The sequence below is a fragment of the Portunus trituberculatus genome, chromosome 27 (assembly GCF_017591435.1).
Source record: "Portunus trituberculatus isolate SZX2019 chromosome 27, ASM1759143v1, whole genome shotgun sequence".
Taxonomy (NCBI): Eukaryota; Metazoa; Arthropoda; class Malacostraca; order Decapoda; family Portunidae; genus Portunus; species Portunus trituberculatus.
This window is the reverse complement of record NC_059281.1, coordinates 4,431,941-4,453,562: the sequence shown is the minus strand read 5'-3', so window position 1 is coordinate 4,453,562 and position 21,622 is coordinate 4,431,941. Positions and strand designations below refer to the sequence as shown.

The following is a 21,622-nucleotide window of genomic DNA, read 5'->3' as shown; positions in this document are numbered from 1 at the left end:
GAGAGAGAGAGAGAGAGAGAGAGAGAGAGAGAGAGAGAGAGAGAGAGTTTGAATTAATGTTTGCTTTACAAAGAAAAGAAGTTCGTCTCAATTGAGAGCAATGCTGAGATCAAAATACTTTCATAAACAACAAAAATTAAGCTTCGTTATGACTTTTTACGCCAAAATAAAAAAAAACACACACACACACACACACACACACACACACACACAACGGAGATGAAGAGCAAGACTCCATCCTGCAGGGTCGGGAGCAAAGGCAGGAGTTGCAGGACCACCAAAGGAAGCATAACGAGCAGTAATAAAGCAAGTTCTAGTTTTGGTTTTATCCCAACATCAGTTTCCCTCAAGCAAGTCTCTTCCTTCACTAACCTTTCTGTTCCTGGAGGGCGTATGCTTCTTCCTGCAGGAGGACGAGGAAGAGGCACGCCACCACCTTCATGAGGGAGGCGGCGCTGCCCCAGGGCCACATGGCGACCCCTGCACGGCTCCACAATCCAAGGGTAACACTGTTTTGCTCCACCGCCGCACGCACGAGCAAACACTTGACACACTAACGCACTCACATCACCATCCCAGTAGTGAGGAACCACCTGACGGAGGCTTTGGCGCGGGTCCTCACTTGTCAGCAATCCACGCCGTCACTGTCACCACGCTCGCTGAGATCACTACCGCCTCCGTCACGCCGTCTCCTGCCGCAGTGCTCTCACCGCCACGCCATGTGATACACGCACTCCTCGGCCTCACCACCGGTCACAGTCACGCCCCAGCACACGCCAATGGCCACCTGTCAGAATGCAGTGCTCCCAGGATGGCGTGGAGAAGTAGTTTTTTTGCCGCACCACGCACCGCAGTGAAGAGACCAACCCGCACGCGCAAGTATCCTCCACCTCAGCTTGCCCAGAACTGAGCGGTGATACAAGGCAGTGACTCTGCGCAAGAAGCTGCCAGACGTTACCATCTGCTCCCACCCGCCCGACACCGCCTTCTACAGCCGCGTGCTGCAAGTGCGTTACTAAAGTGTTACTCCCGCTCATGTTGTCACTGATGGTCTTGTCAGTAAAGTTGTTCGTGCCTCCTTTATCATCACTAGTATCTTTATAGGAGCTTATGAAAGAAAGTCCAGTGACGCATAAACTTCATATTCTTTACCCAAAAGATATCCTCTTCGTTAAGATACCCTGGCAGTGTTATATCATCGTCCCCCATTCTTCGCTATCGCCTCTTGCAAAAATAACAGTGAATGTGAATGAGAGCAATACTGATGAGACACACACAATGAACGGCCTTGCCACGAGAGAATAAAAGACCGTGATAAACTTGGTGATTAACGAGAGAGAGAGAGAGAGAGAGAGAGAGAGAGAGAGAGAGAGAGAGAGAGAGAGAGAGAGAGAGAGTGTGTGTGTGTGTGTGTGTGTGTGTGTGTGTGTGTGTGTGTGTTAATCGTGATTCATGACAAAAACAAACTGGGTACCTATCATTTCGTGCCCACCCATTGTTCTGTCCCACTTCCAGATACTGACACCATTATCACCGCCACTGTGGCTTGGCCTTATCTGTGCACTGGAGTAGCAGGAGGAGAAGGTGGGGTAGCAAGAGGAGGAGGAGGAGGAGAAAGAGACTAACATATGAACACAAAGGAAGAACAAACAGCAACCCGCATGTAGGGCAACACGCATGTAGGGCTGTTAGTGGGAGTAGCAAAGAGAAGGAGGAGGAAGTGGAAGACAAGGCAAACTGGGCGATATTAAACAGAATTAGAACATCGACAACCTAACCTATCTTACCTTCCTCTCTTTTCATTCCCATTAACCTAACCTAACTTATCCTAATCTTGACCTACGACCATTGTATTAATATAGGTTTTCATTCTAGTTAACCTAACGTATCCCAAACCCAACCTAACCTAATCTCACTTGCAGCACCTCCCCACCATCTCTACCTCCATCCACCTTTATAATGAGTCAGTAAGAGAAATAACGAAGGTAAAAAGTCTAAAAGGTGGATTAAACTGATGAGATGAAGTGGTCCTGTCCTACCTGCCCCGCCACTCCCCCTCTCTCCCCCTAAGATTACCTCGAGTACGTGCGTAAAACAGGTTCTAAAAAGTTTGGAGTCTCATACTATTAACCAGAGTGCGACAGCGGATAATGACACGCACGTAGAGAGAGAGAGAGAGAGAGAGAGAGAGAGAGAGAGAGAGAGAGAGAGAGAGAGAGAGAGAGAGAGAGAGAGAGAGAGAGAGAATTATAACTGAACAAAAGAAAATTAAAAGCAAGAATTAGTGAGTGAAGCATTAAACGAACCAACGAAGCAGCGACTGAACCACATCACAAACAGCCAATGGATAGAGAGACTGAGATAAAAGACAAAACGAGATAAAAGATAGACCGAGATAAAGATAGTGAGAGAAAGAGAAAGAGAGAGAGAGGGAGAGGGAGAGGAGGGGAAGGGGCATAAATACAATAGCCAGTTAGGATTCGTGAGTGGAAAGTGAAGTGTGAATCATGCCTCCTCTCCTGCTGGCGTTCCTACTGCTGGCGGGGTCTACTGATGCTACTGGAGGAGGTTGGGGCTGGCGAGGACACACCTTCAACTGGGAACCGAAGGACGAAGCAGTGGAGCCGTTTTGTTATCCTTACAATTACACGTGTGGTGAGTAATTAGGTAGAGATGAAGGAGGAGGAGGAAGGTGGTGGTGGTGGTGGTGGTGGAAACTGAGGTGGAGAATATACGTAGATGGGTGGATAGATAGATTGAGTGGTAGGTGGATAGACTGATGCATTGTTATAAAGATTGATTGACTGATTGACTGACTGACTAATAGATAAATGGATGGATAGATAGATAAATAGAGATAAAGTGTTAAGTCGGTTTTTCTTTACATCAGAAGCCCAACACAGCCAACAAGTAAAAAGGAAACAAAGATTACTATTGAGTGATGTAGAAAAAGCTGACTGTATAAAAAAAAAAAGGCTCACTGACTAATCAAGGGCCAATGAGATTATGGGGGAAAAAAAAACCTATCCGGTGAAAAGAAAAGGAAAAGTCTATTGTGTTAAAGGAAAAGGAAAAAGGCTTATTGTGTAAAATGAAAAGGGAAAAATTTTCTATTGGATAAAAAGAAAAAGGGATAAAAGGCCTACTGTGTAAAAAAAAAAAAAAAAAAAAAAAAAAGGCCATTACGTAAGAAAAGCGGGAAAAAAGTCTATCAAGTAAAAATAGACCTACTGAATAAAAAAAGAAGAGAAAGAAACTGTAACAAGAAAATTAAAAACCCACTGAAAGAAAAAGAGAAAATAAAGTAATCAGTATTCCCATCTGGCGGGAGTGTCCACCGTGAATCAACGTGTTATCAGCAGCGAACAAAAGAACAGCGCTGGATTGAAAACACTGTAATGAGATAACTGAAAATACACCTTGATAAGTGAGCCACCTGTGTGTCATTCGGGGAGGGAGGAAGGGGACCGGGAAGCCTCTGTGTAGTGCTAAAATGATGTGTTTTGTTCGGTAGTATCTTTTTTTTTTTTTATCAATAACAATAATAACGTTCTTACAAGCAGTCAAGCACCCATCACTGCTTTCGTGGGGGGAAGGGGTAGTGGTTGGTAGGTTTGTGTAATGCTTCAATGATGGTGAGGATAAATAAAAAGGTTTCTACAGTAATAATTTTCCTTTTTTAAACAACAATAATAATGTCCTTAGGCTGGGTTCACATAGAACTATACGGTATACGATATACGATATTTGCTATTCGGTATACGCTATACGCTATACTCTATACGGGCATGGTTTTTGCCAATATGCTTATGTTTCCTACCTGAATTTAATTTCTTAATAATAAAACACATTCCGTTTCGAAATAAATTATTGAAATTCGAAAATAAACTTGTATTTTTTTTACCACAAACTCTACCAAGTGAGAAAAGGCAGGGTTGGATCAAATACTGACTTTTTACATACAAATACAAATACAAATACTTTCGTTTGGACTTCCAAAAATTAATATGACGGCATGTGCTTCGAAATTCCGATGAAATGAGTCGCAACAATCCTTGTAATTGTAACTTACCTTGCAAAAAATACAAGCTGCCACAACTAAACACGATGGTATCTGGTGGTATACGGTGCACGAAAATCGAACAAGCGCGATTCTCGCTATACTATACTATACGCAGCTATACGGCATTTCGTATAGTGTCCTCCTATATGACGCGGTATTAGGCAAATCACCCTGTTCGATTCCAGCTATACGCGTGCCCTCGAAAACGTGCACCGTATACCCGTATAGTATAGTTCTATGTGAACCCAGCCTTACGAGCACCCATCACTGCTTTCATAAGGGGAAGGGGTAGTGGTTAGTAGGCTTGTGTACCTAATGCTAGAATGATGGTGAGGATAAATAAAAGGTTTGTACAGTAATATTTTTCCTTTTCTCATCAACAATAATAAAGTTCTTGCGAGCACCCATCACTGCTTTCGTAGGGGATGGAGTAGTGGTTGGTAGGTTTGTGTAATGCTACAATGATGGTGATGATAAATAAATAGTTTGTACGGTAATAATTTTTCTTTTCTCAACAATAATAATAAAGTTCTTGCGAGCACCCATCACTGCTTTAGTGGGGGGAGGGGTAAGGACTGGTGGATCTGTGCATTAGTAGAATGATGGTGATAATGATAAAAATGTATTGTACGGTAATAATTTTGCTTTTCTCTCAACAATAATGAAAACAACATTCTTACAAGCATTCACCATTACTTTTCTATCAATAATGTATCAAATGCTCCTATACAGATAAAACTTGAGGCTTGTGGTCACTGCAAGGGACGGACAACAGCAGGCTACGAGTTCACACAAGGCAACTTAATCTTCACCCCCACTGATCGCTTTAACACATCAATGAGATACTTGACCAGCGTGCGACGGCCTCAGAGCTCCCTGCTGTCATCAAATATGGCAAGGGAATGTAAACTCTAGCCAGAATAAACAATATAAGTGTCCGGGTCGAGAAGAGGATGAAGACTTTAGCGAGAACAAGCATAATAAGTTGCTGAGTTACATAATAAACTGGGATGAGTATGAAAACTAGTCTGAACAAGGGTCATAAGTGTTTGTGTTACTTAAAAGTGGAAAATTTTGTTAGGCCAAGCATTGTAGCCGAAAAAGAGATAATAAACTTGTTCTGAATCCTCTTTGGGTTCAGTGACGCATGGTTTATATATAGGCAGGCTTGGAAGGGAACCAAGAAAACCACAGTAACTTCTAACACAATACATGTTAAAACCTTAGTAACTTCAACTACAGCCTGTTTAAACACCAGTAATTTCAACAATATAGTGTGTTAAAATCTCAATAGCTTCCACTACAACTTATTAAGACACCAATAATAATAATCTGTTAAAACACCAATAACAAACTGCATGCAGCATGCTTAAAATCTCATAATTCCCATCAGAGGCTATTAAAACCCCAATAACTCCCATTACAGCCTGTTAGAAGGAGACAAACTAAAACACCCGAAGGTTTGAGAATGTGGTTTATGGCCATGGGGTTAGATAAACTCCACTTAAATGCAGTTTAGCTGAGGATTTACAAGACGAGACGAGGAGAGGACGGTACCAGCATCAGTGACGCCCAGCAGGGAGGTGACCAAGGCATTAGGAACACCACCAAAATTATGGCTCCCCTCAGTCCCCTGACCAATGGTGGGACTCATAAACTTCACTAATACGGGGCAGAACTAATGGCTTCAGTGTGAGTGACAGTTGACGGGTGTCTCATGTAGAGGGCAGACCTAATACGTGTTTTTCAATAAGGTATGCTGGAAAACAAGTTAGCAATAATCTGCATGTTTGTTGCGTGCTGTATATTGCCAAAAAAGTGGGTAATATGAGAGGAAAAATCGGACTGAAGTATATAGATGGAAAAAAGAGAAGTGTAAGATTGCAACAATCATATATAATTATTGAGAAGGTTTAAAAGAACGAGCCTGACCGAGAAGAAAAGAAAAAAAAAAACAATATTAATCAAAGAACACCTGTTTGCAAATATAGTGAGGAAACAAAAAGGATGGTGCGTATATTTTCTTCAGTAATAGTAATAACAGAGAGAGAGAGAGAGAGAGAGAGAGAGAGAATACCTAAACCGAAGAGTCTATGAGATAAGCATATTCTATACAAAGACCTCCATGGACGCGTAGCCCTGATTGCTTCTTGCACCTTCCTTTGTTTTCCTACCCATATGTGATTCTTTCTTCTCTGTTCCCCCCAGGCCCTATCGCTCCCTCGCCCCCTACGAGTTATGAGGCGCATCTGGAGCACGTAGACTTGGTACACAAAACCACGCACTACATTGAGGAGTTTTACGACTACGAGAACAACCTGCTGGCGGTGACTGACGCCTTCGGGAACTCTTTACTGCACGCCATTTTCTACTTCGATATTAACGCGGCGGTGCTCATGTCCACTGACCGAGGTGAGTTATTACTGCTACGTAATTCCCCGTGCCAATAGATTTTTTTTTCTTTTCAATTCATCTTTTAAGCTCATTTTCATGTTACTATTTACTTGTTCGTGTATTTTTTTTCTAATTTGTTTTATTTTATTTTTCCTGTGTGTGTGTGTGTGTGTGTGTGTGTGTGTAGAGATGGGCCCCAGCGAACACCACCCCACAATCTGCAGTGTGGCTGAGATCAGTCACTCTTCCGTGTTCCATCCCTTCCCTGGCGTGAACGGCACCGCCCATCTGGTATTCGCGCCCTCCCAGGCTATGCTCTTTGGAAACAACTACAGGTACGTCTCACAGTCACAGCACAGTAGGAGACACGAATCTTAGGCCGTTTCCATATAGGATGCAAATTTTTGTATAAACATTTTACTGACAGACCAGCAGACTCCACCGCCGCCCTGCCACGTGATGCAGAGACTGACATAATAGTGACATTTGTCTACTTGATTGGATTCAATGACTGCACTTGCTTCTCTTACTAATATAAAGCACTAAAAAAATTTTAAATCTTAAAATCTCTCTAGGTACGCCTATGTGGACAACGGGACAGCAAGATCCATGGAGTACAACAGATGGGACGCCTGCATATCAACTCAGACCGAATCCTTCAACATTGAATATTACTGGACAGGTTAGTATTGGATGGGCAGGTGGAGAGTGCAGCCGGGAGAGAAAAAAAAAAAAAAATGAAAAATAAAAAATCTCTCTCTCTCTCTCTCTCTCTTAAAGGGAACAGCATTTGTAAGTAAGTAACTTTTCTGCTTTTTTATCATTTCATCATCCTTTTTTAGCATATTCCCTGATACATGAATGAGAGAGAGAGAGAGAGAGAGAGAGAGAGAGAGAGAGACTTCACTCCCCACAGTTTCCCTAATTTCCTTATGTTCTTATCTCTTCCTTTACTGTCATTTCCATGATCCTCCTTACCACACTAATACGTTACCTCTTCCAGTTCCTCCACATACACTCACCCTCAACCATATATTCTTTCAAGTCATTACGGGGCTTTACAAAGGCCAGATAAATTTATGGAAGAGAATGATAAGTGAAAACAAGTAGATATATGAGTACGTATACTTCATACAGGAACCATGTAATCCTGAAGGCTTCGTGTTGCTTCCCAATTCTTATGCTCTTATTCCCTTATCTACCACCACCACCACTTACCCGATCCATCTGTTCCTCAGACCCAGAGTTGGTAAATGATATGAATGGGTATACAAGTGAGAGGCCCATTAAGATGAGAATGACCGGCCACGCCCAACCACCGCCCGGCACCAGTGAGATGGTGCAGATTGATTCAGTCTACAGTGTGGCGCTCTTCGATGCCAACCCAGACCTCAAGAACCTTCGATGGGCCTTTGAGGTGTTGTGGAATGCCAGTTTTTTCTTTCTTTATATATATATATATATATATATATATATATATATATATATATATATATATATATATATATATATATATATATATATGAGGATAAGACCAAAGGGTACCATGACTGGGCACAAACACACACAATTGACCAGAAATTAATATGTATACTGATAATCTTGTAACAAACAAACAAATCCCCTTATAAACTCATCACAAACACGAACACATGTAAATTTACCACAAACAAACAAAACAACACACACTTGTACATTAAACTCACCACAAAGAAACACACCTGTGAATCCACCACAAGCAAAACAAACACACTAAAAAAAAAACAAATGCCTGTAAACTACCCATCAACACAACAATTAACACCACAAACAGACCCATAAACTCCTCACACACACACACACACACACACACACTGCCTCACCTTAAGCTCCATTGCAGATCCCTAGTGGTGTGTACTGCCAAGATTTCCCATCAGTCAAGAGCCCTCCAAGTACCCTGGCCCATGCTTTCTCCATGAGGGTTGAGTTGTCATGGCGAGGTGACTCCGACATGTTTGGAAAATATGAACGCGGAGATGAGTTCATGATGACTTTCAGAGTAAGTCTATGAGAATGAACCAGAATGGAAGGGAAAGAATTTGTGGTTGTTAATGGAGTAGTTCTCAGTTTGCGAGAGTATGAGGGAGAAAGTGGATGGAAAAAGAAAGAAGAGTAAGTTTGGGAGAACGAGCTGGAAGGGAGGAGAAAGAAGTGATTATTAAGGGCCCTTCCCACTGGATGACAACCGTTGTGCACCGTTGCTGCGCCACAGAAATGGAGAGGTCACATTGTGGTTGCCAGAATCTTTTTTTTTTCTATGCAAGTGGGGGAAGCTGGCTAAAGGCAACAAAAAAAAAAAGCCCTTTGATTACCAATTACCTTAAAGATAAGTATAGTTAACCAAAAGTCTGGGACAAATGTCTTAAAACCTCCCTCTTCAAAGAAGTCAAGTCATAGGAAGATGGAAATACAGAAGCAAGAAGAGAGTTCCAGAGTTTGCCAGCGAAAGGTATGAATGATTGAGAATACTGGTTAACTCTTGTATTAGAGAACTGGACAGATTAGTGGTAAGAGGGAGAAAGAAACCTTGTACAGTGAGGCCGCAGGAGGAAGGGAGACATACAGTTAGCAAGATCAAAAGAGCAGTTAGCATGAAAATAGAGATAAAAGATAGCAAAAGATGCAACATTCCAGCAGTGAGAAAGAGGCTGAAGACAGTCAGTCAGAGGAGGGGAACTGATGAGACGAAAAGCTTTTGATTCCACTCTATTTGATAAAACTGTGTGAAAGGAACCACCTAAACATGCGATAAGTACTCCATACAAGGACAGATAAGGCCCTTGTACAGAGTTAGCAGCTGGAGGGCGAGAAAAACTGGCAGAGACGCCTCAGAATGCTGAACTTCATAGAAACTGTTTTAGCAAGAGATGAGATGTGAAGTTTCCAGTTTCGATTATGAGTAAAGAACAGACCAAAGATATTCAGCGTAGAAGATGGGGACAGCTGAGTATCATTGAAGAGAGGGATAGTTGTCTGGAAGGTTGTGCCAATTTGACAGATGGAGGAATTGAGTTTTTGAGGCATTGAACACTACTAAGTTTTCTCTGTCCCAATCAGATATCTTAGAAAGATCAGAAGTCAGGCGTTCTGTGGCGTCCCTGCGTGATCTGTTAACTTCCTGAAGACTTGGTCGTCTCTGAAAAGACGTAGAAAAATGTAGGGTGGTACCATCAGCGTAGGAGTGAATAGGGCAAGAAGTTTGGTTAAGATGATCATTAATGAATAATAGAGAGAGAGCGGGGTGACAGGACAGAGCCGTGAAAAACACCACTGTTAATTGTTTAGGGAGAACTTTAGCCATCTACCACGGCTACAATAGAAAGGTCAGAAAGGAAACTTGAGATAAACTTGCAAAAAGAAGGATAGAAACTGTAGGAGGGCAGTTTTGAAATCAAAGCTTTGTGCCAAAGTCTATCAAAAGCTTTTGATGTGTCTAATGCAGCAGCAAAAGTTTCACCGAAATCTCTTAAAGAAGATGACCAAGACTCAGTAAGGAAAGCCTGATCACCAGTAGCGGCCTTGACAGAAGCCACAATAGCGATCTGATAGAAGATTGTGAAGTGACAGATGTTTGAGAATCTTCCTATTGAGGATAGATTCAAAGACTTTAGACAAGTAAGAGATTAAAGCTATGGGGCAGTAGGTTGAGGGATTAGAATGATCACCCTTTTTTAAGAACAGGCTGAATGTAAGCAAACAAGAAGGAAAGGTAGAAGTCGATACACAGAGTTGGAAGAGTTTGGCCAGGCAAGGTGCAAGCACAGAAGCACAGTTTTTGATAGCAATAGGAGGGACCCCATCAGGTCCATAAGCCTTACGAGGGTTTAGGCCAGCAAGGGCATGGAAAACATCATTACAAAAACTTTAATTGAAGACATGAAATAGTCAGAGGGAGGAGGAGAGGGAGAGACAAGCCCAGAATCATCCAAGGTGGAGTTGTTAGCAAAGGTTTGAGAGAAAAGTTCAGCTCTAAAGACAGATGAGATGACAGTGGTGCTATCAGGATGAAAAAAAGGTGGGAAAGATGAAGAAGTAAAATCATTGGAGATGTTTTTGGCCAGATGTCAGAAGTCTCGAGGAGAGTTGGAGTTTGAAAGATTTTGGCATTTTCTATTTATGAAGGTATGCTTGGCAAGTTGAAGAACAGACTAGGCATGATCCCAGGTACAAATAAAAAGTACATAAGATTCAGGTGATAGAAGACTCAAGTAAGTACCTTTTGTGAGCATCTTCTCTATCATCTATAGCATGAGAACAGGCTGTGTTAAACTAAAGTTTAGAAGGTTTAGGTTGAGAAAAAGAAAGAGGAATGTATGCCTCCATGCCAGACACTATCACCTTTGGTACGAGTTCTGCACACAGACATAGGTCTCTGACACAGAAACAGTAATCACTCCAGAGAAAATCAACATAATGCCTCCTCAGGTATTCCCAAATGCAACATGGCTGGAAGGAAGGATTAGTAAGCTGGCCCCCAGAGAACACACTCAGGTGTGCCGCACAGCCACAGAGGTAGACTCACAGGTCCCCCCAGGCAAAAACCCCACCCACCAGAGCAGAGCCAGGCCCTGCCAGCCACACTGCAATGACATCCCCATGATAGCTGGTCCTGCTCCACTGGCGGCGGGGAGCAGGACCATGGCCTCAAGTGACCCCCTACACGGCGTGCCAGTCACTCTCAGTGAGGAAACTCGAGTGGTGGTGAATTGTATCATGGTGCAGATGATGCAACTGATGGCAAGGCTACTTGATCACTCCTGCCAGACTGGAGGACCTGAATGCACTCCTATGCCAGGAAGTGGTCACCACCATCTCTGAGAGTGGCATCCAGCCACCGCCCAACCCGAGGGATCTGCACCTGCACTACCTCCACCCATCTGCCTCCCACCACTCAGATGGAGAACAGACATGATAGGAAGACCACCCACCAGCACCAGCCTGCAGGCTCCCCAAGGCTGAAAGTTCTGCTGTGGAATGTGCAGGGACTGCAACCTAAGAAGCACCAGGTGTTGCAGGCTGTCTTTGAGGAGGACCTCGACGGGGTGCTCTTTCAGGAGACACTGATGTCTGCTGCCTTCAAGGAGTGGTTAGTGGGGCTACATTCTCCACTTTCTCCATGCCACAGAGGACACCTACAGCTGTGCGGCGGTGGTGAGGAGCACCATCCCTCACAGCAGAGTCGCTGTCCCACCTCACTGCAGAGATAACGTGGAGGTGCTGGCACTGGAGATGCAGGTGGGAGGTCGCCCACTTCATGTCTACAACATATATAGGAACCTATGACATCAACTCAAGGTGGGTGAGCTTCTCATCCTTGCCTCCCATGTCATCCTCCTCATGGCGCAAGTAATTTTAATGCTCACCAACTAAGGCTGTAGTCATCATCCCCAGCCAACAAGATGGGCTGCCACCTCGTTGTGCTGCTCAAGGACGTCCCTCATGTCTGCCTCCTCAACACAAGGGAAGCCAGTCACACCAGGGGGAGGGAGGCTTGACCTCATCCTGGTGTCTAGTGACACCAGGCACTGCCTGGCAGGTACACCACACACTCACCAGTGACCACTTCGCCACCCTCACCACCCTCCCAGTGGCACCACCAGCTCCACCTCGCCCCCGCCATCTGCGCTGGAACATTAGGAGAGCCAACTGGGCCAGTTTCAAGCTTCCATCACCAAGTGGTGGGCCACCTACTAGCCGCCTGCGGATCTGCACCAGCAGGAGAGGGACCTGACGGCTGCCATCAAGAGGGCAGCTGATGCAGCCATTTCCAAAAGTGACCCAAGATGCCGGCACCGGCCAGACTGGTGGTTCTATAATGAGGTGTGGGAACATAACCAGGTAAACATCCACAGAAAGCTCTACAAGAGATGCCCTAACGCCACCAATTTAAGAATCCTGCAGGATGTGGTGGCCCATGTGCAGGATGTGTTCTTGAGGGCCAAGGAGACAAAATGGCTGGAGTAATGTGCCTCTTTCAGCCACAACACATCTCTCTCAGCCACCTAAGGAGGAGTGTTAGGATGGCTTCCGGCACTGCCCCGCCCCACACAGCCACCCACCTGCACTCGCAACAGGAGGCAGAGAGGCTCGCAGCCGTCTTCACCACTCAGGACTCCAGCAACCAGCTTCCTCTTCACACGCACCATCTCCAGCAGTAGTTTTGGCCACTCCATGACAAGGCAGTCAGGGAGGCAACAGAGGTAGCCAACATGACAGACCAGCCTTTTTCCTTACAAGAGCTGGGGTAGGTGGAGAGACGCGGATGTGACACAGCGGCAAGTGCAGACAGCATGACATATTCCATGGTGGCCCACGCCAGGCTGGCAGGGGACGCTGCGCTGTTGGCCATGCTCAACGTCTCATGGGTGGCAGGCTGCCTGCCAGCATGTGGAAGGAAGCTGACATCCAGCCCATCCCCAAGCCAAGGGAGCCCACCAAGCTCAGGACCATCTCTCTCCTCAGCTGCAGGGCCAAAATGGCTGAAAAGATGGTGCTGACTCAGCTGCAATGGTGTGTGGGGACTCTGCATCAACATGTCTTCAATTACACCTGTAGTGTGAGCACGGCTGAAAGCATTCTCACTCTGCTGGCTCAGGCCAACCACTGCCCCACCATCGTTGTCTTCCTGGACTTGAAGAAGGCATTCGAGTTGGCCAGCCCTCACACCATACTTACCACATTCGTGCAAAAAAGGCGTGCAAAGAAGACTGCTGACCTGGCTCTGGGACTACTTACAGGACCACCATGCCAGGGTGAAGTTCCAGGGCCTGAGGTCCAGCCTCCACAAACTGGAGAATGGGATACCCCAGGGCAGCATCCTCAGTCCCTTCCTCTTCAACCTACTGATGGAACAGCTGTGGCCCTGCCCTTCCACGACGACACCGTCCTGTTGAGCTATGCTGATAACCTTGCCCTTGTGGTTACCAGGAGGGGCAACAAGCTCAGCAGGACACAGCAGGAACTCGACCTCATCAGCTGGAAGTGCGAGGAGCTGGGGGTCAAGATCTTGGCCAAGATAGCCCACGCCATGATGGTGAAGGCAGTGAACGCAGCCTGGCAGCTCCACATCCAGGGAGTTGGGTTGGCCTGGACCAAATCCTACCAATACCTCGGGGTGTGGGTGGACAAGCAGCTGTCCTTCATGGTCCATGTTGCTTACCTGAGGGAGATGACACAGGCCAGGCTGAACATGATGTGGGCCACGACACACCTCACGGAGGGTGCCACATACTCCGTCCTGCGTCTCTACTACGTGCAGGCAATACGGTCCCTGGTTGATTACAGCATCCCCCCACCAGCAGGAGTGACTAGAGGTGCTGCAGAATGCTGCCATGAGGACCATGCTAGGGGCACCAAGGTGGTCCAACATGATGCAGACCCATACAGACTACATGAGCCAAGAAATAAACTGCCGAGTGAAATTAAAGGTTGTGCGAGGATTGATATCTTCAAAAAGAAATTGAAGACATATTTGTTCAAGGAAGTTTATGATTTTAACGGCTTGGAAATCGAAGACAATTATAGATGCTAGTTGCTTTAGAGGGAGGCTCTGCTGAGCGCTGCCTCGCAGTGGAGCGGAGCCTTGAACAAACACCCCAAGTAACAAGTAACAAGTATGTGTCATGCTGAGCAAAACTGGTCTGGTGCCTCTCTCTACCCAAGTGGAGCAGATCATGGCCTGCTGCATGTCCAAGGTGCTGCAGCATGATGCGGAGGGCATGTCACAGAGGAGGCTGCAACTAGCGATGACACAGGGTGCCATGGGCCTCCTTAACCTGTGGCTGCTTCAGTCTGTGCTCACAACCCACTGCCTCACCCATACAAGTAATGGGCCTGATCCTCAGCTGGAACTCCCATCCCCGACCCACCGCACCCTGGCCCCATGGCCAGACCATGGCCCTGGCCTTGCAGTGCACTTCACTATCACTCCTCTGCCTGCCAGTAAGTCCCTCACCACAGAGCTGCAGCAACACACCCTCATGGCCATGGCAAGGGTCACCTAGCCAGGGTGCATCATGCACTACACCGACGGCACAGTAAACCCAGACACTGGCAGGACAGGCGCTGCTACCATCACCAGCGGCACGGAGCTGTGTGACAGCATTCTCAACCATTGTTCCACGCCGCAGACAGAGCTGGTGGCCATCCAGCTGGCCCTGGAGCATGCCCAGCACCGTCAAAAGACCACCGTGGTGCTACACATGGACTCCAAGACAGGGTTGCAGATCCCCTAGCAGCAGCAGCCCAGCAACAACACGGGCCTCGTCACCGCCATCCTCGGCAGCTTGCAGAATTTCACCGTGCAGGGGTAGCGAGTAAGGCTCAACTAGATACTGAGCCATGTGGGTGTACGGGGCAATAAGGCTGCTAATGCAGCTGCTAGGCAGGCTGCCAAGGGACCCCAGGTGACCAGATTTGTCCTCATCAGCCTGAGGCAAGTGAAGGTGTGGGCGAGATGTGCTGCCACCCAACATGCCCACCAGATGCACGGGCAGCTCAAGGGAAGGAAGAAGCAAGCTGCTTGGTACTCCGCTGCCACTGACTACCAGCCGCTGGACACCTCCATGCAGTGGCCACAGGCAGACGCAGTACTGCTACAGCAAGTAAGGCTGGGCTACCACACCAGGGAAGAGCTGTATGAGGGCTTCCAGGGGCAAGAGTGTGACCACTGCAGGAGACACAGCTGCCACCCACTCCTGCACTACCTTCTGTCCTGCCCGACGACCACCAGCCTCAGACCAGCACAGCCGTAACCCGATCAGCCTCACGAAGGTGGCTTGCTCACCTGCCGCGAGCCCAGAGCTGCATTCTTCTTCCGCCATATGCCAATGGACATGATGCTGCAGGTGCTCTGGGCTGCTCCTTTGCTCCACTGACCATGCCTAGCTGCAGACGGTCACAAACAGCTGCCTGCCACAGCAAAGAGAACGGCAAACACCCTCAACATGCCACCGGCAAGAGGCGAGCTGTTGTCCGCTTTGTATAATGCACATTTATAGATAACAAAATTATATATATTTGTATTATGCATATTTGAAACTCTGTTGTGCACCAATTGTGCCTCCCTAGCACTAGCAAATTTGACAGCAATCAAGCTGTGAAAGTCTTCAGTATGTTGAAAATGGTTGCCAAACTATGGCGCCATCCACTTCCTAGCCAAGACTCTACTGTCTCTATGAAGATCTTCCAGCCTCCTCCTGATGACCAACAGCGATCAAGCCAATTTTACTTGCAAAGAAGGGTCACACAATGGTCAGCACTCCAGTGAGATGGGTAATGGAGTGGTTCTCAGTTTTTGGGTAGACTGGAATAGAAGAGAAAGAAGTGATTGTTAATGGAGTGGTTCTTAGTTTGTGAGTGCATTAGGGAGGAAGTGGATGGAGAGAGAGAGAAAGGGAAGGAGTAAGTTTAAGATAAGAGGCTGACAGGGAAGAGAAAGAAGTTGTGATTATTAAGGGAGTGGTTCTCAGTTTTTGTGTGTATGAGATTGAAGTGGATAGAGAGAGAGAAAGAGAAGGGGTAAGTTTGGAAGAATGAGCTAGAAGGGAAGAAAAAGAGATGGCTGTGACTGTTAATGGAGTGACTCAGTTTGTGGGTGTGTAAGAGAGGAAATGGATGGAGAGAGAAAGAGAAGGAGTAAGTCTGGGAGAACAGGCTGGAAGGGAAGAGAAAGAAGTTGCAATTGTTAATGGCAGAATTCTCAGTTTGTGTATGTATGAGGAAGGAAGTAGATGGAGAGAAGGGGAAGTAGTTAATTGTGATTGATGGATGCATAGGATGGTTCTGAATGCATTATTTGATTTACAAAGGATGGGATTTTATCTTTGGAAAATCTTGTATTGATAAGATGGTGTAAAATTTAAGCTTTTCACAGCTACTTGTTATGATTCCTTAATGAAAAACCACAGTCAGATATTTAATTTCTTCTACAGCTGCCTCCAAAGATTCTAGAGTCTATGCATTGGAAAAAATTAATCTTTTCATGCACTCCCCTTTCTTGTAGGTGTTTCTAGAGAGTTTATGCAGTACTTTTAATTGAGTAAATTGCTGTATATTGCAGTGAAAATATTCATCGGGGAATCATGTCACTGAAGCTTATAACATTCTCATCCTCAGACATGGTACGACTTCTACAATCAATTAACCCGGGTTGACTCCATGACACAACTGGCAACGCCCGAGTTCAGTGTGGCCGGTCTGACACAAGTTGCTGTTATCAGTGTGAGTGTTCCTAATCCTCCTCATCTATTCTGCCATTCTTAGCAAACTATAATTTGCATTCCTCCTTCTCTATCAAAATAATTACTTATTCTACTTTTCTTCTTCCTATTTCTCCTATTCCTCTTCCTTCTTCTGTACCGTCCCTTCTCACTCCTACTAGTACAGTAACTACTTTTCACAGAGCTAATAAGGACTCACCACTTCAATACCACTACTCATTTCACTAACAAAGCAAACACTATCCCATCACTAACACCTCAATCTTGCTCACCAAAACCTTATACCACTAACACCCTCACTGACCCACAGGACTTCAGGGCAGGGGTGGAATACATCATAGACAAGACTCTGGGGAACTGCACCACCATGAATCTCACTGATAACGGGTACAGCTTCACTTCTCCAGATGGGCACCACAGCATCAGTGACCCTCTTCATGTCTTTGGCATTGAGGGCGGGCCAAACCTCACCTACCAAGGCATGGCAAGTACTGGTGGGAGTGTGGTGGGGAGGGTTTCAACAAGATGAGCTGTGAAGGGGCTGTGTGGAGGGTTAAGTAAGGGACCCCTCACTGTATCTCCTCCTCCACATTGACACCTCCTCTTCCTCCTCCTTCTCCTCCTTACAGAAGTATGCCCGTGGTCTACCTTGTGATGTGTGGGTTGGCCAGGAGAGCTCTCAAGATGGTACATTTCACAACTCTTACCTGTATGAGCTCTACTTCCTACAGGTTTGTATTACATTTTTTTTTTTTTTTTTTTTTTTTGTCCTGGCCTATAGCGCTTGTAGGTAACTTGAAGAGTACTGGAAGCGCTGTTAAGCTTCCACCCATTAGTGGCGCAGCCAGTTTTATTTATAGTGGTACCCATATTAGAGCCCATAGCACCACCCAAGTGCATCTTTGGTGTAACCACCTAGAGCCTGGGTATCATGGTGACATGTAGGTAACTTTAAATCACTCGACAAATAGCTAAGTTTTAAGGCCATAGTTGGTGGTATTCAAACCTATGTATGGATGTCTGCCCGATCCTATGCTCATCACCTTATCCACCATGCCACCATCTCCCTATGAAGGCCATATGTTGATTGACTGATTGACTCAAAAATTTCAGATAAGAAATGTTAAAGAGATTCAATAAAAAATAAGACCTAATCTTTTTGCCTTCATCTATCAATCTATCAGTCTATTCATCCATTCACCAGGAAATCTGTCAGTTTTTTTTTTACTTATATTCCATCTGTGTCCATCTATTTCTGTCTTAAGTTGTTTAGTTCTGCTTCATCTGTCCATAATACTACTCATGTGTCTGTTGTTATGCTGATCCTTGCATGAAGATTGATGAGGATGAAGGTGATAGATGGAAATAAGTAAATATCTTATACAGAAGAACTGCCGCATATATGCCCGATGGGTTCTGCTGCTTCACTTAATAAGTGTTCTTATGTTCTTAACTACTATCAAACACAAAACTATATCCTCTGTTGTATGTTTGACCTAAGACACTGACTAACTATTCTATTTTCTGTATCAAGTTATGAAACATTTTTAAAGATTGTTCTGTTTTCTGTATCTATTTATGAAACATTTCAAAAAATTGCTTCCAGTTTTCTATCACCTCACCTTGCCTTGTCTCTCCTCCTGGTGTGGTGCTCTCCTCCTGGTGGTGCAGGCTGGCTGGATGGAGGATACAGGAAACCAAGTTAAGAGTCTCCCAGTGCCTGTGCTGATCAAGGTTCACAATGTCTATGGTGATGAAACGATGACAGTCTACTTGGACCTACAGGAGAATATCTTCAAGTGAGTTATGTGATGGTGGTTATGGTGGTGGTGAAGGAGAAGGAAATGAACAAATACAAGATTTAAAAGAACAACATCAAAGAATAAAGAGAAGAGAAGAAAAGAAAGAAGAACGAGAAGAGAAAGCACAATAAAATGTTTGGTTACATATGTACGTTCAAAATTGCACCATAAACTAATTTCTTATTAGAAATCAACCACTAAAGAAAGGTTACTGCCCCCCCACCCTTCTCTAACCCATTTTCATTCATTCTCACCCACCACTTCCTAAATGACTTTAAACACTCTTCTCCCGCTCTCTGACCCCTGCCCTGCCACTCCACAGATTTGAAGAGAATGACCCCAGCATGAGTGTGTTCGACATCACACCTTGCTTCACTGGCCATGACCATATCAGAAGGTTCCAGATGGCCTTCTCTAGTGACTACCGAGATGACTTTGACCGCGACCCAGCTCTGTTCACCCAAGAGATTACAGATTCGCTTCTTGTCTATTTGCGAATCCCTTTCCTCAGGTTACAGCACCCATTGGTAAGGCAGGATGAGGAAAGGAGGAAGAGTAAAAGAGTAGAGATGTACACTAGTTGAAACCTGTAGTACCAAAGAGAGAGAGAGAGAGAGAGAGAGAGAGAGAGAGAGAGAGAGAGAGAGAGAGAGAGAGAGTGTACAGACAGATACTAGAGGAATGTAAGCAATGGTCACTATTTAATCTACTGACAGCATTGCCTGTCATCTGTCTTCATTGTTTTACAGCAAAATTATTGAATTTGGAGATAGAACTAATATCATTTGCTGGAAAATGGAATGATTTCAATTATTCTGTCTCCATCAAAAGTTGAAAAGATAAACAAACAAATACAAAATTGTAGTTTGAGAGATGGAGTGCCTCTGAAGTGTGCCATGTGCAAGTTTTCTCTCAGTCTATTCCTACCTCTGTTAAAATCGATACACTTTTACTTCCTAACATTTCTCTAAAGTGGGCAGAATCCTCCCATAGTGTTATTTCACATTTTATAGAGAGACATTTTTAATATCATTTTCCCTTTCCTGACCTGTCATAGAGATAATAAACAAAGAAAACTACAATAAACAAATGAAACTTTTTTTTTTGCATAATTGTGTGTAATCTCCCAGCACTCTCCACTCCATAGGTTGAGTATGTCAAGGACTTCAATCATCTCTTCTACGAGTTCACACTGCTGGATCAGCCACAGGTGGACATGGAGATGCCACAGTACGTGGGCAAACCGCTGGCAGAGGTGGTGGAGGAGCTCAAGCTGTCCATGTATACTCTGGTTATTGTGATCATTGATGAACAAGGGGTGAGATCTTAGAATTGTTGGGAAAGCCACACTTTTATTTTTTCTATTGTCTCTTTTTCAAGGAATTCCAAAAGTTTCTAGTGGCTCCTTTCTGTGTAAGAAAGGCTCTGGTCAAGGTCCAAAATAAGACTGGAAAAAAAGGTCTAATGGAGGTAATAGTAATAGTCTCCTGAGAGTCATTTAAAACATTATCCAAAATTACAAGCAAGTGTTTTGAAACTACTACTATTATTTGTACTCCCATTACTAGCCTCAAAAAAGTCTCAACTTCTTCATTTATTTCTATTAATTACCCATCTATTTAAATCATCCAACCAAAATTACATCTCTCCTTCCACTATGCCACTCCTCCTTCTCTGTACTAACCAACTCCCCCCTCTCTCCTCCTGCAGCACCCCAAAAAAATGAAACCTATAGCAAACAGTCTCAGGGAATTGTTTGAGGATGGTTGCTACTCCAGAGACACATCCTACCCACCCTTCCATGACCTACAAAACCCACGGCCTGTCACTGATGTGCCTCGTGTCACCAGCAATGACTGGATAGAGAAGACCACCACAGAAGAGAGAAAGGAAGATGAAGTTAAGGGTTCTGTTTTCACTTTTTTGATGGAGATGCAACAGTGGGTGCGAAGTAGTAGTGACGAGGAGACATACTACACGCCAGGTAAGGATTAGCTCATTTTCATGCTAATGAGAATGAGACAAGTGTGAAGTAAGAGAAGGAACCTCAGGATAATTTAACAAAGACTATGTCCCCTCAAAGAGAAAAGGAGACCTATAACAATCCAAGTAATAATTTTTGTGGCCTTTGAAAACAATCTTCAGAGAGAGAACAATGCTGAGGAATACTCATACTGAATTTAAAATATTGAATTATATTCTCTCTTATTTATGACAAAGGATGAAATGAATTCAAATTTCAAAAGAAAAAGAAATGTAGTTTTGAGCCTGAGTTTCCTGCTCACCATCTTCATAGTTACAAATATGACCAAGTAACAGTAACCACTTGTTAAAAACATCTCAAACCTGATCACTTTCTGTATCTATAAGTTGACCAAGGGACACATGACAAATACATACAAACCTTTTGGCCTTAGGTTTACTTGTATTATCTGACAACTGAATATTTAAGATACACATTATAGCCACCACTCACAACATTCAGTAACCACACCAACCCAACACAAGCCACTGCAGAGATAAGACACTTTTCATTCATCTGACTAATCCTACTGACCTTATCTGGTGCTTGGCTGGCAGGGGACATGGCAGGCATGGCAGTGGGCATGCTGTTGCTGGGCCTCCTCCTGGGCACTGTGGTCATGCTGGTCATCCTTAGGAAGATGGGGCTCTCCAATGACTTAGAGTACATCCCCATGAATTCCAGAAGGAACTGATTACCACCTCAAGATGTCGTTTCTGGAAGCAGAATAGCATAAGAGTAAAGAAAACCAAGGAAATGGCAAGAAGCTGTCAGGTCTACATGTGGTAGTCCCTATATGAAATATACATACTCACTTCCATGTTAACCTCATCTACAAATTTGTCTATTCTTGAAAAGCTCCCTTGTGACTCAGCACTAACAGTCTAATTACTAAGTATACAGTCAACCCTCGGCTATCGCGACTTCGGCTATCATGTTTTATTGCTATCACGCACCCATGAAAAGCTGCTAAAATTTCATTATCGCAACCTCAGATGCCTGCTATCGCGTGCCCAGCCATGACGTCACGGAATATTTGAGCGCTCATTGGCCAAAACCGCCTTCCCGCCAAGATCAATTC

At 44.8% G+C, this 21,622-nt stretch overlaps 1 protein-coding gene across 1 annotated transcript; it reads left to right on the top strand.

The window, feature by feature from the left end:
- The first annotated feature begins 2,480 nt into the window (after positions 1 to 2,480).
- LOC123509688 lies at positions 2,481 to 21,530 on the top strand. The gene is made up of 14 exons (XM_045264170.1): positions 2,481 to 2,655; positions 6,272 to 6,475; positions 6,645 to 6,792; positions 7,033 to 7,139; positions 7,696 to 7,874; positions 8,337 to 8,495; positions 16,613 to 16,717; positions 17,027 to 17,200; positions 17,346 to 17,447; positions 18,388 to 18,515; positions 18,841 to 19,045; positions 19,666 to 19,836; positions 20,229 to 20,502; positions 21,099 to 21,530. Exons 1-14 carry the CDS (start codon positions 2,508 to 2,510, stop codon positions 21,233 to 21,235), a joined length of 2,241 nt encoding a protein of 746 aa, XP_045120105.1. The 5' UTR covers positions 2,481 to 2,507; the 3' UTR covers positions 21,236 to 21,530.
- Positions 21,531 to 21,622: the final 92 nt, after the last annotated feature.

Excerpts from the sequence above, each read along its gene's own strand:
- LOC123509688 (XM_045264170.1), top strand. The coding sequence starts at position 2,508 with ATGCCTCCTCTCCTGCTGGCGTTCCTACTGCTGGCGGGGTCTACTGAT. Across the intron at positions 7,875-8,336 it reads ACCTTCGATGGGCCTTTGAG|ATCCCTAGTGGTGTGTACTG; the intron begins GTGTTGTGGAAT and ends GCTCCATTGCAG. Across the intron at positions 18,516-18,840 it reads CTACAGGAGAATATCTTCAA|ATTTGAAGAGAATGACCCCA; the intron begins GTGAGTTATGTG and ends GCCACTCCACAG.